Source organism: Pterocles gutturalis, unplaced genomic scaffold (genome assembly GCF_000699245.1).
Source record: "Pterocles gutturalis isolate BGI_N339 unplaced genomic scaffold, ASM69924v1 scaffold10261, whole genome shotgun sequence".
Classification (NCBI taxonomy): domain Eukaryota; kingdom Metazoa; phylum Chordata; class Aves; order Pterocliformes; family Pteroclidae; genus Pterocles; species Pterocles gutturalis.
The window spans coordinates 1-16,509 of NW_010103048.1; the positions used below are offsets into that span (position 1 = coordinate 1).

General features: G+C 39.6%; 1 protein-coding gene across 2 annotated transcripts; it reads left to right on the forward strand.

Moving 5' to 3' along the window:
- The first annotated feature begins 468 nt into the window (after positions 1 to 468).
- LDHB (lactate dehydrogenase B) lies at positions 469 to 11,661 on the forward strand. Of its 2 annotated transcripts, XM_010086537.1 has the most exons (7): positions 469 to 609; positions 4,535 to 4,652; positions 5,172 to 5,345; positions 7,966 to 8,139; positions 9,436 to 9,553; positions 10,438 to 10,561; positions 11,322 to 11,659. In XM_010086537.1, exons 1-7 carry the CDS (start codon positions 484 to 486, stop codon positions 11,487 to 11,489), a joined length of 1,002 nt encoding a protein of 333 aa, XP_010084839.1. In that variant the 5' UTR covers positions 469 to 483; the 3' UTR covers positions 11,490 to 11,659. The 2 variants fall into 2 exon arrangements, with proteins under 2 accessions (XP_010084839.1, XP_010084840.1); XM_010086538.1 differs by lacking the exon at positions 5,172 to 5,345 and having other exon boundaries at positions 484 to 609; positions 11,322 to 11,661.
- The last annotated feature ends 4,848 nt before the right edge of the window (positions 11,662 to 16,509 follow it).

Here is a 16,509-nt window from a genome sequence, read left to right on the forward strand (position 1 = left end):
GAAATCCCAGCAGGTTTACTGCTCCCCAAGGGGTTTGTGTTTTTCTTGCCAGTCCCAGAGCCCTGATGGGCGCTGTGCAGGGAGGTGAATGCTAAAGAGCCGTTAGCGCAGAGAGCATTACTGCCTTCTGGGGGGAGGCTGTGGGAACAGAAGGGTATTCTGTCATGTGTTGCCAAAATAACCTCTGCCCCCCGTTCACCTCTTGCTGGGCCGCAGCAAATGCAGGGAGGGATGGGAGCTGGAGCCCAGTGATCTGGGTGTGTGGGTGGGCTGGTACCGAGGGGGGTGGAAGGAGCCCTGGGAGCAAGGGCAGTGTGTCTGTGTGCTGCCTTATGTAAACCTCCGTCAGGAGTGACTTGCAGCACTCCCATCGGCAAGTTTCTGCCTGTGGAAATTTAAGATGACCTCTTACATTCAGAGCCTGTGTTTCAGTTCACACTAGCTTGCTTTGAACCAAGTCTTTGTCTCTCCTTGCAGAACAACATGGCTACTCTCAAGGATAAGCTGATGACCCCCATTGCTGCAGGAGCCACGGTCCCAAACAACAAGATAACCGTAGTGGGTGTTGGACAGGTTGGGATGGCCAGTGCTATCAGCGTCCTTGGAAAGGTACTACTCAAGGACAATGTGCTATTCAAGTTCCCACTGCTGTGATGTTCTGCACTGCCTGTTTGTCTTAGAAAATGATGTGAAATTTGGTAGGTTAGTGCAAAAAAAAAACTTCCATTTTGTGTAAGCAAGCAGTGACCTACACTGTTCATGCAAGGCTGACCTCCCCATTCAGTTTCTCCTTGTTCTCTGACCTTTCTGCCTGTGCTTAGTAATAAATCTCTCATTAAGCAGAGTTATTTTGCAGGCGACTGGGAGAATGTAGTTACCAATAGGTCTGAAGCCCCTGACAAACTCTCTGTACTTTTGTTATTCTTCCATAATGAAGCTGGAGTTTGCTTGGTGGGAGAGCTCTGCTGGGCCAAGAATGCAGACAGAGCAGAAATCCATATGAAATACAGGATGGGAATCAGAACTATGCATGTTTGCTTTTTACTCTTCTAATGCATATGTACTATAGTAACTGAAAATATTATCTTCTTCAGTAGGCTTCTTTATTTCTCTTAAGCCCTTATTGCTTGGCTATATGACTTTATTAGTTTCCAGAGGTGTTTTATGTAGTTTTCCAAAAACTAAAAATAGAGGTCTGGACTTAGAGGTCATTCTGACTCTTTCTGTTACTGGCTTTTTTTTTTCAAATCTAATGTTGCAGAGAGCTTTTGAGCAGAAAAAAAGGCTTATTATGCAGTAAGGATCTCTTGTACTTTGCCTTCTGTTTTTAGAGAACGTTGTGAACAAGTTAAATTTGATTTTTTTCATGCTGCTTTTGACAAGACAAATGGGAGCTGCAAATCTCTCTTTTTAAAAGAAGGCATAAAAGGATATGCACTACCCAATTGCAGGGGCAGGTCTTAAATAGCTCACAGTGAGATCAGAAATCTTTCATGTACTACTAAACCATCTGTATTTTAAGATGATCCTTCCTCTACCTGTTGCTTTGAGGATGCATGATTTAAAGTACTAGGGTTTTAATCCCTAAAAAAAATCTTGAGGGTTTTCACTTGCTGATATTCATGAACCTTGTGAGCAAGAAAAACTGACAGTAAGAAAAGGCCACAGTGAAACTGAGAATTGATGTGAAAGTAACAAGTAATTTTTAAAACTATATAACTAAAGGAGCCTGTGGTACAGACCCTGGTGGGGCAGCTGTGCCCCTGCAGCCCATGGAGGTGACAGTGGAGCAGATCTCCACCTGCAGCCCCTGGAGGACCCCATGCCTGAGCAGGTGGATGCCCAGAGGAGGCTGTGACCCCATGGGAACCCTGTACAGGAGCAGGTTTGCTGGCAGGACTTGTGGCCCTGTGGGGGACACATGCTGGAGCAGGCTGTTCCTGAAGGACTGTACCTTGTGGAAAGAACCCACACTGGAGCAGATAGCGAAGAACTGCAGCCTGTGGGAAGGATTGTGTTAGAGAAATTCATGGAGGACTGTCTCCCCTGGGAGGGACCCACACTGGAGCAGGGAGACAGTGTGAGGAATCCTCCCTCCCACTGAGGAGGAAGGAGCAGCAGGGACAAGGTGTGATGAACTGACCACAACCCCCACTCCATGTCCCCCTGCACTGCTGTGGGGGAGGAGGTAGAGAAATCAGGAGTGCAGTTGAGCCTGGGGGGAAGGGAGGATTTGGGGGAAGATGTTCTTAAGATTTCATTTTATTTCTCATTATTCTACTCTGATATGATTGCTAATAAATTAAACTAATTTTTCCCCAAGTTGAGTCTGTTTTGCCTGTGATGGTAAATGGTGAGTGATCTCTCCCTGTCTGTACTTGGCTCATGAGCTTTTCATTATATTTTTCTCTCCCCTTCCAGCTGAGGAGAGGAGTGATTGGGCAGCTGCCATCCAGCTAAGGTCAGCCCACCACATGTGTTTAATACACTGCTCTAAACAGGATCAAATTGTGCTTTCAGAAATCTAGGCAAACAATTTTACTGTTAATGAGCTGTATTCCCCAAATGCAGAATAAAAAACTGGTTTTAAATTTTTCAGGCTTGGCTTATGGCGTGAAGCAGGCTTCTGCTCTCTTATTCTTTCTCAAAAGTGTAAGCTGCAGTGTAAAACATTTTTAATAACAAAAACCTCTGTTTCTTGTCACTGAATTAGATGTAGCTTTGACTTGTGCAAGATAGTTGGCTCCCCAAGATATTTTTTTGTTAAACCATGCCATAAAATTTTATACTGAATTTTCTATACTCTATTATGTAAATGTAGTTGAGTTTTAGATGACTTTAAATTTTTAAACTTAGTGTGCTAATATTAATTTCAGTTTACTGGTATTATATTAATATAAATTTGAATGACACTAAACTTCCATTTTGAATATTTTTAGCTCCCTCTCAGAAATATCACTAAAGTTGCTATACTGTTTTAGAAACAAACAACTCCACAGTCCCAAGTCAGCTGTTTTCAAGAAGAATATTTCAAGCTGCATTTGGTGATTGTGTAGGCTTCATTCCTGTGTGTGCCAATAATGAACTGAATTCTTCCCTAGGCAACCCTGCAAATTCAAGAAACTAGTAATTGGAGTTATTCCAGGTGCTTTTCTGTTTGTGGGAACTGGCTACTTGAACCTGCTGAATCTGGTGAATATAGGTTGCAGTGTCTAGACTGAAAGTCTCAGTGTTAGACTATGCCTGTAAAATCTATACATAATCACTCATGTGCACACTTTTTTCCTCAAATTCTGATTATGCTAACTTCTTAGTTTGACACCAGTTACTTCAGTTAAGAATGCTTTTCATAATGGTGGAATAATTGAGACTTTAATTTTACCCTCCAGACTATTGCAGAGCAGAGCAAGGATCTAGATTCTTACAGTTCTCCTTCAGCAGTTGATCAAATCACCTGTGAAAGGAAGTAGTATGAAAAAGCAATTAACTCCAACATGTTTTTAAAGTATGAAATTAAAAACTTAAATATGCCTGCTGTTAAATAAATTTTTCCCCAGGAAAATAAGTGCATTTTGTTGCTGCGTGCTTAAAGTAGGTAGTTGATACTTATGATAATATTTCCATGTGAAGCAACGAGTATTACTTTTTATATTAAAAAAATTAACAAAGAAGCTTCCTTGTAGTAATATTTTCAGTAGCATAAAAACAACTACTTTCAAATGGGGTGTAGACACCTAGGAAAATAGAAGTAGTAATTTGAATCTCTGTATAATTTACTGAATGATAAGCCATTAAGTATAGTAGAATTTACGGGGTAGTAAACACTTCCATCAAAAGGCTGTAAAACTTTGCATTATAGCAGAATGCCTTTTTCTTCCACCTCCATGTTTCACTGTTCTGGGTCTATATGATATTATCTCCCAACTTAACCTGGCTGGACAACAAGCATATGTGGCTAAATCTGTAAAGTAAATATAATGTAGTATCTCCAATAGAGAAAATTAGGTGAAGAATCTGTTTTCTCTTGATACTATTTGTAGTATTAAGCAAAAGAAGTCTTTCCGTTCTATTTTGTGAAATTAATTGGCTGAAGGAATGTTATAAGAGAATACTTATTTGATAATTATGTGGTTCGTTGTATTAGTTATTTAAATATTTCAAGTAGGCCTATTTGCTGGATAGATTTAGAGGGTTTGTTACAACTCTGAATGATTCAACTTTTTCCCTAAGATAACAACTGAATCATGAAGTGCCTTACTAGTAAAGGGGTAGCTGTGTACTCAAACTCTCCACAAATAATGCCTTTTTTGGAAAGTCTGAGTTTTATGAATCTGTGGTGTAGTAGCTTCTGACTTTGTTACTGTGATATACATCAAAACACCAAGATACTGCTGCCCTAATGGTTTACCTTTGGGGAAGAGATGCTTTCAGATGCATACCATGTTACTTTAAAATGTAATGTAACTGAACTTGGGAAACTTCAAAATGCAAGTTAACTGCTTCATTGATTCCATCAAATTTTGTGGTTTTTCAGGGTCTTTGTGATGAGCTTGCTCTGGTTGATGTTTTGGAAGACAAACTAAAAGGAGAAATGATGGATCTACAGCATGGGAGCTTGTTCCTTCACACTCACAAGATTGTGGCAGGCAAAGGTGAACCTCAGTTTCTTTTATTTAATACTGATATTGTGTGAATTTGCTTAAAGGTGGACCATTAGTTGTGTAATCCTAAAGAACTCTAAGGATTTGGTATTGAAAAGCTAAAGTATATGGATGGGATGGGAGTTCAGATGAACACCATAACAATGGCAGTGGCTCTTAATCTGGGCTTCCTCTTACCTCTCTAATGGCCATTTTACAGTTTTGGGCTTGTTGAATAAAATGTATTTTAATGAAACTCTAGTACCTCTTTGATATCTAAGAAATATTGTTATTTGATAGCGGAAATGACTTTCAGAGGGCTTGAATGTACTCTCAAGAACCATGTATTGACATATCAGAACAATGTAAGAGATGGTCCTGGCTGTAGTATTGATGTCTCGTGTTTTTTGGTTTTGAATGTATGCACAGTGAAGAAGCTACCTGTAATACCTGTATGAACACAATGCTATTGAAATTAGTGATAAGTCTGTGTAACCCGTGCTATGTCTTCTCCCCCATGCTCTGTTGTAGACTATGCTATCACAGCCAACTCCAAGATTGTGGTAGTAACTGCAGGAGTTCGTCAGCAAGAGGGGGAGAGTCGTCTCAACCTGGTTCAGAGGAATGTGAATGTCTTCAAATTCATCATCCCTCAGATTGTGAAATACAGCCCTAACTGCATCATCTTGGTGGTTTCCAACCCAGGTAAGGCAATCTTTTCCTAGAATACTTACAAATTCTGTTTGTTAGAGAACTAGTGTTTTATTTTATCAGTCTTCTAAAATGCCAATTGAATGTTGAACATGAATAGCTTTGTGTGGACATCTGCCATAAAAAAGACCTGGACCTATTGGAGAGAGTCCAGAGGAGATCCACAAAATTGGTCAGAGGGCTGGAGCCCCTCCCCTATGAAGACAGGCTGAAAGAATTGGGGTTGTTCAGCCTGGAGAAAAGAAGGCTCAGAGGAGACTTAATAGCAGCCTTCCAGTACCTGAAGGGGGCCTACAGGAGAGAGGGGGAGGGACTCTTTATCAGGGAGTGTAGTGAGAGGACAAGGGGTAATGGGTATAAGCTGAAAGAGGGTAGATTTAGACTAGACGTTAGGAAGAATTTTTTCCTGTCAGGGTGGTGAGACACTGGCACAGTTTGCCCAGAGAAGCTGTGGGTGCCCCATCCCTGGAGGTGTTCAAGGCCAGGCTGGATGAGGCTTTGAGCAACCTGGTCTAGTGGGAGGTGTCCCTGCCCATGGCAGGGGGGTTGGAACTAGATGATCTTTAGCTTCCTTTCCAACCCTATCCATTCTGTGATTCTATGTAGTTACTAACAGCAGAATACAATCAAATTATGTATTTTTCATGCTCTCTTCATTCAGAACTTCTCATGGATTCCATATTTTAAAAGCATGCCCAATGGTAAATCAGTTTTTTTACATACTTTGGCTTAAGCAATAGTTAAAAATTTTAATCTCTAAAGGAGGCATGCATATTGCTTTTAAATTGTTTATAAATCCTCATTTGTTTGTAAATCATAACTTTTTTGTATCTGGATATGATGTGGCCGTTTTTCAGAGTGAAGAACTTATGCTATGGTCTTGACTATATTTTCATGAAAAAAATTTGCATGCTGAAGCCTATGGTGGTGGGAAAGCTAACTATATTACATAGTTCAGTTAGATTAGGAAAGACTTGGTTATAACTAGTTACACGTTTGTGTGTTCACTTCCAAGCATTTCATTGCACGGGGGCAGCTTGGATATTTGGATGTCTAAAGCTGACTGTAACCATTCTGATATACTTTGTAGAGTGTCTCTGTAGGGCTGTCTTTCCTTGATTCAACGTCTGAGTAAAGCCATTACTCCAGTGTCCTGGCAATGCAGTGGTGCTGCTTTTAGGGGGAACTTGGCAGAGTCAAAACAGTGCGTGTAAAACTAGCAACTCAGCTAGTGGTTAATTAGCTGTTGTACAGTTAGTACTACTGAATACTAGTGTACTGAGCAATCAGCTACTGTACAAGTACAATAACTTACAGCAATTTTAAACACTTATTGAACTGAGTTGAAGATCAAATTGTTCTTGTTCTAGCAAGGCTGAAGTCACTAAGGACTTCTTTCCAGCAGAGCAGTTGCATGAGGAGAATTGCACATTGCTTTTTCAAAGTTATTTTTATAATGCTTTTTTTCTCAATGTGTGGAGTTTTATCAACTAGTATAGTGGAAGTTATTGAGTCCATTAGAAGGAACTTCAGGGGTATGGGAGGATCAGGAGTGTCCAGACATGCATGTGTGTTGGTGTGTGACCTTTGATGTCCTTCCCTGTTTAACTTCCCTGGATCTGTCTGGGCTCTAGCTCAGGTAGCACTGTCCACAGCCTGTCCTGAGTGGAAAGCCCTACTGTAGGCAAACAATGAAGTTACAAAGTTCAATGTGTCAGGTGCATGTCTCAGTACCTGATTCGAAAGCCAGACTGTCCAGAGCAATTGTAGCTGTTCGATAGGGAGGTGCTCTGTATACTGTGATCCTGGCAGGAACTGCCTCAACTGAAGCTGTGGGGAGGCTATGCCTGATGAGCATGCCCCTTGTAACAGCAAGCTGTCAACTGGACTGATGACATGCTTTTGGTGCCTGAGCAGAGCAAATGATGTATTTCAGATTTATATACACAGCTATATTTCTTCCAAAGAACTTGCTGGATTTTGAGAGTTTTGGAGCCATAATTAATTATTGTAGCCTGTTTATTGTTTTGAGCTGTGGATTAGAGGTTTTTCTCTCCGCTTACATCTTTTTGACTGTCTGCCCCAACCTAGGTTTGCTTTTTAGAGCCACATGCAGCTAAAGGATATTGCTTATCTGGCTTTCTGTGCTGCAAAGGTAGTTGGTGCAGAAACTGCTTAATGTATTAATCTGTTCAAGAAATCAAGTAGAAGTAGTTACCAACTACAAATAGAGTATGTAAATCTCAAACATGTTTCATTGTAAATTGCTTTACATTTTATTGTGATTATGAAGTGGAAGGTAAGATTAATTCAGGAAGCTACTTGAATGTTTTAGCCTCGAGTTCAGTCCCAATTCTGGGTGCCCTAGGGGTTTAGCTTTGACAAAATGTCTTCAACTTTAGCTGGTCAGATACTAATCTCCAAAGACCTTCCTTAGTTTCCTTTGAACAGTAGCTTGATGGGTCCTAAATTTCAAGTGCTGCATTCATTTTAATCTCGCAAATTGTCAGACCTAAAATACTTGGACCAATGAGCATAACTCTGTTTTGGGTAATTGCTGGAGTACTCCTGGCATATGTGAATGGTTTTATTTACTATGCATATTTTCTTTCAGTGGATATATTAACCTATGTCACATGGAAGCTGAGTGGCCTGCCAAAACACCGTGTGATTGGAAGTGGTACCAATCTAGACACAGCTAGATTTCGTTATCTGATGGCTGAGAGACTTGGTATCCATCCATCCAGCTGCCATGGCTGGATCTTGGGAGAACACGGTGATTCTAGTGGTAAGAAGCAGTTCTGATCTCTTTTAGAATAAGCAGTACAACGTTAAACGGTTGAGGCCTAAGGGGTATTACAAAATTCTGAAAGAACAGATGCATCTGGGCTTGAATAGCTGGCACTTTGCTGTGTTTTTATGAAGATTAGAGTTGAGGCAAGCCCAGGAAATCTAGCTACACTTTTTTAGTAAGTGATTGTGGCTGTATGATTAAACTCTGAACTGAAAAGGCCAATTTGCTTGGCTGTAGTTGTGCCCTAAAGGCTATAGCTTACTACTTCTGTTTAGTGTCAGTTTTTGGAGTATCATAACATCACCTGTAGCACAGTTCTACTCTGAAAGTAATACTAGCTCTTGTTAGGGCAATGTCAGAGCTTATTGCAAGTAGTAGAAAAAGCTAGCAATACAGATTCAGGCTAACAAAATTCTCTCACGTTTTGTGACTTTTCTCCATGCTGTTTAAAATAAAAGATGTTTCTAAAATAATGTGAAATCAAAGAAGCTTATTTGTCCTCATTCAGTTCATGTATTTCAAGTCTGAAATGATGGAGCAGGATATCTGTGTAAATTGGTACTGCTTTATATTTTAGTGCTGTGTATTTCTAAGAGCAACCTCTTCAGTGTCCTATTGAATTTGATCACAGTACAGTATCTCTTCAACAGTAGTATTTTCTGAAGCCAGCCCTACACTGTAATGAAAGCAGAGCTTGGCTGAGCATACACAGAGTTCATCTTGGTTCAGTGTTACAGCTGCTTTTGCTTTGAAGTAACTAAGAAATTTCCTAGTTACTTCACAGGAACAGACAATGAGTCTGCCTATAAGCTTCCAAGGGAGAAGTGCTAATTCTTGTCTTGGTATTCTAAGTTTGCAGATTACTAGTTTCCCCGAACAGGGTAGCAGAATTCTTGAAAGTTAATCCTAATACTGGTTAGTGGCACAGGAAATACATATGTGCTGCAGTTTTTGTGCAAAATCAGTTTTAAAAGGCTGAACAGCTAAGGTGTGCCTTTTTGTTAGAATTTGAGGCTTCTGACTTCAAAAGTAGCTGTCTACACTTGTAAAGGGCTGAAAGTTCTGTTGTTCCTGTGTTGTGATTGACTTGTTAAAGTGTCAGTTCTAAAATAGCCTCATATTTGACCCCCAGAGTTCTTGGAATTAACTGTAGTTAAACAAAAATTTTAAATCTGCCTCAAACATCATTGTGATTCTGGCTACTACTACTTTGTTTCCAGTTATCTTAGATAGGAGAAGTGAAAGGGGAGGCGCTAAGTGCTATTGAAATTTATGTCCCCTCTGTTACAGTGGCTGTTTGGAGTGGAGTTAATGTGGCAGGTGTTTGTCTCCAGGAGCTGAATCCTGCTATGGGAACTGACAAAGATAGTGAGAACTGGAAGGAAGTCCACAAGCAGGTGGTTGACAGGTACAGTGACTTAAGGAATAAGGTGATACATGTGATGCTGAAAATAGCTAGACTGCATGCTGCCTCCTTACTGCCTCTCCATTCTGCTCCAGCTTTCATGCCCCTTTTAGAGTTGGACGAGTAAGTGGAACTACTGGTTTAAACACAGAAATGCAGGATCTCAGTTGGTAAGCTTTATTACCCTGCAAGGAGACAAGATATTGCAAAACATATCCACTTCAGTACTGCAGCACTTAAAGCTGTGTGCAGTTATTTTCTAACAAGTAACTGCTTAAATGGTTAACTTTGTTCAAAGGGTAGAAGACTCTAAGAAAAGGTAGTATGTTTCTGTGAGCAGAACATTGGAGTTGATTTGGGAAAATTTGTTCATTGAGTTAAGGAAATATGTCTAAAGATAACTATACATGTTGCTAAACCACTTGTCTCACTTGTGAAATAAGGACTATACTGGTATAAAGCATCTGCAGATTTTGGTTAAATCAGGATGCATGCGTAGGTAGTGCAGGCTTTGACTAGATGTTTAACTAATTCCAAATGCACTCAGAATGATTGTGCCGCTGACTTGAATAGAGAACTTGTTCAGTTATAGGTATCTCTTTTTCTACTTAACACTAAGAACTGTTTCTAGATGGAAGCTACTTTTCTTTTCAGCTAATCCTGTGAGAACAAGAGGGCTTCTTTATTATACATATGGGGTAGTGCAGAATTTATGCATCATCCTCTAATGCTGAAATACATAACTATTTTTAATTCCAAAACTTACAATGTGTGTCCCAGGAGTTTCAGATTTTTTTAAATGGGAAATGTTCACTGAGCTTAAGACTTACAATTAACAGAGTGTCTTGAAGACGTCTTAATGCAACTGTATTTCAATATTTCTTTAGTGCCTATGAGGTAATCAAACTTAAGGGATACACAAACTGGGCTATTGGCCTTAGCGTTGCTGAACTCTGTGAGACCATTTTGAAGAACTTGTACCGGGTTCATCCAGTCTCAACACTGGTAAAGGTAAGAAGTGGTGGCTGATTGGATGCTCTAGTTCACTTTGGTTTTATGGAAAAGCTAAATAGTCTCAATTAGCAAGGTGCTGAACAAATGAAGCTTTGTAAAATGCTACTTTGAATTTAAAATGGGAGCTTACTGTTGTAGTTTTTTCTAGTCTGACCTCTTAGCTTACCCATCTCACAAGAATGGAGCTGAAAATAAGTTCTCTGTAATCCACCCAACGTTGTACTACTCTTGTGTGAAGTTTGCCATGTGTGGCATGCAGACTCATTAAAATCAAGTTGCAGAGCGAAAAATGAAAAACTTCATGGAGGCCCAGCTGCAATTCATGAACCACTGTCTAGCAAGGGTGCTAGGAAAGAGACCTGTGTCCTTTTTATAGGTAATGTAACTGGCAGCATTGAGTCTGCACAAGCTGGATAACCTTGGGTGCAGCAAGGACTCTGAGTAGACTGAACTTACTGCTCCCTCTACAGTCAGAAAAACACCTGCCCTTATCCTGTGTCTTTGAATTTTGTCAGCTACTTGCTGTATATAAATGAGGGTTTTGGAGGTGGGGTTTCTGAAATCTGCCATCTCAGTATTGCCAATCACTTGGTCTAGAATAGCTCTGCACTTCTTATTCTCCTCAAACAGATTGTGACTAGAAGTTGAATTTTCTGCAGGCTGCAAAATGATAGTCTAAGCTCTGCTCTCAGAAGGCTATATAAACTAAAAGCACATCTGGGAGGATTGTCTGAGTTATCTTTTTTTTTTGTGGCAGGGCATGTATGGCATTGAGAATGATGTCTTCTTGAGCCTTCCTGTTGTCCTAAGTGCCTCTGGATTGACAAGTGTCATCAACCAAAAGCTGAAGGATGATGAGGTGGCTCAGCTGAAGAAGAGCGCAGATACGTTGTGGAACATCCAGAAAGATCTCAAAGACCTGTAACTCATGAATATTAGATTCCAGCAATAGAAAAACAGCATTGTGCTCTACTCACTATACATATCTATGGTTAACATTTAATGCTCTTCCAGACTGAGGTTTGTCCACAGTAGTTAAACTTAAGCTTGTTGTAATGCACAGACCTTATGAACAAATAAAGCAACTTTCAAGCATGTTTTGTTGACCTAGTGACTTATTTTCAGTATGTAAATTACATGGCTTGCTCTAGTGTTCTCCTTTATTTGCCACAGACTACATGGAAGTGTAGACACATAGTCCCTTTAAAAGGTTAGAAACAATATGGTAGTTGCCTGTGGTGGGATTTCACTAGTACAACCTTACTAAAGCCTCTGGACTGAAACTAAATCATACAGAAAAGGCTGAATAAGTATAGTTCATTCCCAGACTTGTTTCGGATACAGTACTTCCTATTTTTCGACTGATGGGTAGAGGAAATTAAATGGGGATTTGACTCTGGGGCACCTGCCAAAATTATGCCAACATTAAGATTCTGTATGCTACTGGCCTAGAAAAAAGGTCCTGTAGATCCTTTTCTGGATTAAATTTTTTACCTGTTACTGGTGTCTAGTTTTCATAATGTTTGAACAAAGAAGATTCTTTCTGTTTGATTCTAAAAAACCCCTTGGATTTTGGTAGTTAAAGACTAGAGTTCCATGGTATCTTGTTTATAGAACAAGTCAAATTGGGCCTTTAAATGCCAGCATGATTGTTTCAAAAGTGCTTATACTTGAGGGTAGAAGAGATTTAAAGAAAAACTGAAGTTTTTTTTTTAATCACTTAATTGTGGAATAGCTATTATCTCTAAAATAGCCAGTACTTGTCTGAGACTAATTTTGAGCAATTAAGAGGAATTCTAGCTCTGTTAAGTTGCTGGGAGTAGTGGACTAAAACACTTTCACAAGCAAGTAACTTAATTTTTGTAGCTCCTTTTAAAACAAAAGATCATGCAAGTCCTGTAATATTTCAAGAGAAATCCTATCCTGTGATGCAGTAAGTATCATGTAGTTAGTGAAATATGCATGGGATGTTGGTGACAGCATTATTTACAAAGGAGACCTTGGGAGATGTTTTATTCTCAGTTGCAGGCTAAATGTCAGACTTCTTCAGTTATAGAAAAGGGAAAATTAGTCTCAGCTCTTGTAACTCAGTGTGGAGACATTATTGGAAGGCTTTTGACACCTGGATAGATTAGCTTAAATTCCTGCTAAGAGCTGTTCATGATCAGCTGTCACGGAGTAAATGGCATAGGCTGCTGCTCCTTGCAGGGCACATGGTTTAGCAATTTTCCTCTGAGCACATTTAGCTGGCTGCCTTGCACAGTTCCTTCCTGGCTTTGTTCTCACACTGTTCTCAGTTAATGAAATAATTCAAAGCTATGTTGTGGGATGTTATCTTGCAGGATTCTTGTGACTGATATGCATGAAGAGGTGTCAGTTGTCTCGGAGGACAGGGAGTGGGCCATTTTCCCTTCTGATAGTGAGTCTTCATATCTTTTTTTTTTTAAGATCACTCAGCTACAGTAAAACTGGGGTTTGCCCCTGATTGCATCAGTGTGCGTTCCTCATCCATGGAAGTGTAGGGTCATACCTTGTTCTGTGGTTGGCAAACTGAGACCCAAAGTAGGCTGGGACATTTTCAGAGGAACGTGGTAATTGGTGCTTGAGCTGGCCAACTACTGTCACCTAGTGTCTGTCAACTGCTTCAATCCCCTCTGAGTCCACAGAGGTGTGGGGTTTTTTTTGTGATCACAGATTTAACAATAGTACAGCATCTTCTGTGCCTAGACATTAAGCAACCAGAGAGCTAATGATAATATCTACTATGAAAAAGTGTGGTCTGTGAAAAAAGAGTTGGTGGATACAGATGAAGCAAGGAGATGAAGGAATGAGGACAGAATATTGGTTTGCATGATGAGCACTTTGCTTAGCACGTCAGCAGCCTCACTGTATCAGCTGCTACTTTTAGTGAGATGACATGAAGGAAAATGCTAAGAAATTTAAACAGCAATGAAGTGGCTTCATGGGTGTTACAGAGGGTTGGTTCAAAGTTGTTAAATAGGAATTAGTATCTCAAGCTAGGGGATTTTGAGTGTTTTTAAATAGGCTCTTCAGTTTATTTTTTGCATTCACTGATGTTAGTAAGCCCTATGCAAGTGCATTAATTATATTGTAATTATTTTTTTATTGGGAGTCTTATTACCCAATCTTGTATCTCAACTTCATTGCAGTTGCATAGCTGTAGAATAGCTTCCCTATGTACACAACATCAGCCTATTGCTTTCTGTTACTTGGAGTCTATCCATAATATAGTCTTATACCAACCATATAAATTCCTTAGTAACTATATTGCCACAGTACTTTATAAGAGATCTGGGGGTTTTTTTTCTGAATATAAGACTTGTTTGTCTTGTATATGCTTTGTTTGTACAGCCCATTGATACATGAACTTTGTTCTCGGTTTATCCCATGAAAGGCAATACAGGTTTTTAGCCACATTCCTATGTGTCAAGAGGTACCTTTGTCACTCCTTGGTTTAACAGAAAACATTGTGCTGCTGTTGCACAGAGTAATACAGCCAGTAAGAAGCACAGCAGAACGCTGCAGAAAGTGGTGAGGACGACTTGTTCAATTTACATGAGGTAAGACCAGTAATGTTATTTTAATTGTTGTAAGGACCTAGATCCCCTTGTATTTGCAGGTATATAGATTCAGGCTACAGAATAGAAAGTCAGTCTGACTACCCTGCAAATGTCAGAGAAGAGACAAGCAGATAATGACAGACAACAGGGACAGGAGGGATACTACTGGCATGGTTGTGCCAGAGGAGCAGAACTCAGTCCTCTGAGTTACGCTCGGCCTCAGATATGTGCTATTACCATTGTATTTGTATCAGGGCTTTCCAAAGAAATGTATGTGAAGGAGAGAGAGCTTCAGTTTTCCCCCTGCACATCCAGAACGTTGAGTTAAATGAGTAACGTCTTTTCCTTTATTATCAGTCTGCATAGCAACTGTCTGCAAGCTTAGTAAAACAACAGTGCTCTTAGTGGTAATCAGCCATCACCCAAGCAAGCGGTGTTCTGAGCTCAGCTGTAGTGTTAAAGCAGATGCTTTTTTTAATAGTTAAAGGATAAAAATGGGCCAGGGAACTGAAGGCAGCTTTAAACAGTGAAATAGTGTTTAAAAGAACACATAGATGTAGAGTGATGGAAATAATTTATATATGTATTTTGCTAGACTAGTAGTGCTTATGTGACTTTTATACCCGCTCACTTTCACAGTGCTCAAGAGTTGCTGTTGTCATTGTGTTTACGCAGTTCATGTCAGCCTTGTGCTGCAAAGAAATGCTGTTTTCCCCAATTTACAGATATAAATCAGAACAATTAAGCCACATATTTTCAGTGGAATGTAGATACTGAACTTTAACTGATGTCAATGTGACCAGGGGCCCAAAAACATTTAAGAATCAGATCCTTATATTGTGGTCCAGAATGAAACAATGCCACAGTGTAATGGCCTCCCAGGGCAATGTCTAATTTTGGGCATTTCTTTCTTTCTTCTATGAACAGTTCTCCCCTAATGCACATCTGTGGATCCAGCCTTAAGTAAGTCAAAACTTTCTGAGCTTTTTGGAAACTACAGTAGCCAGGGTCCTCCTAAAATCCACCCCAATCATGTTGATGTACTACTTTTTTATAAACTGTCCCTAAGATACCATTGCTATGTAAGTTGTTATTCTGTGCAAGGAAAGGAGTCGTGCAAATAATCGACTTAGATTGGTCTATTGAAGAAATCAGACTCAGGAGGGCTGAATTTGCTCAGTGTCCAAAATGAATGATTTACCTGCAAACATACGCAACAAAGCAGAGTCTGGCCCAGGCAGGGGCTATGCAAAGTAAGATTTCTCAGTAAATTTTTTTCTCCCTTATGCTCTCCTCTTTAACAGCTCTTCAGCATTTACACATGTTTATACCTTCAATATCTGAGGTCAAAAAAATCCAGAAAATTTGTCAAAATAATATGAAGGTAGATTCCTACCAGCATTGATTTGTGGAAGGGAATATTTGTAATTCTTGCTCTGTGAGATGTGCTGAATGAAAATATAAAAGGAAGAAAAAAGACATTTTGCTTAAGATACAGTTTTCTCTGTGCTGCTAATTCTGTATTTCAGACAATAAGACAGAAATGCAATGATTTCCAAAGTATGTGTTCATTCAGCATTCTCCAGCAGTAGTAGATATTGGAATACTCTCCCACTATCACGAGGAATCAGGAATTATTACCATGTCTAAGAATCACATTAAATTAATTTTCCTACTCGTATATGACAAAGTAGTCTCTCATAATCTCAGACTGAAGATCAATCTAGAGGTATTTGTTGATGTTCTGTCCATTTTACTGAGTTGGTTTTTCCCATAGCAAATTGTTGTGCAGTAGAAGGAAATAAATATTTTTTAAAATTATTTACGTACTGGGCTGATTCTGAATGCTGTAGTTTGGTGGGGTTTTTTGTTTGGGGTTTTTTTTTTTGAAAGATAAAAGTCTGAAGAAGAATAAACTGAAACATCTCTTTTGACATGCTTCAAGGGCATTCAAAGTCAGTAGAGTGGTTCTCAAACGGACAGGAAAGAAGTTAGGATCAACTGCCTGTATCCCACTGAATAGGATTTATGCTTAAGTGGTTTGTTGAACGGAGTTAAATCTCAACACATTAAATTTTAGTCTTAATGCTCATTGTGGCAAAACTTGCTTTTTATTAAGTCCTTACTATACTGAAAATCCTTACTGTACTTACACAGCTTAATGAATGGAAATGCCTCTTTCAGCATGACACCTTTAAGTTTGCAGCACATTTGTTTGCAGCCACAGAAGTAAAATTATGCAGTCCTGGCTACTTGAGGAGATGCTGTTAAGTTCTGTGAAGCTGAGCTGTGAGTCCTGATAGCAATTCCCCAACATCACACAAGATAACAGATGTACTAAGAATTAATACCTAGCCTGAGCTT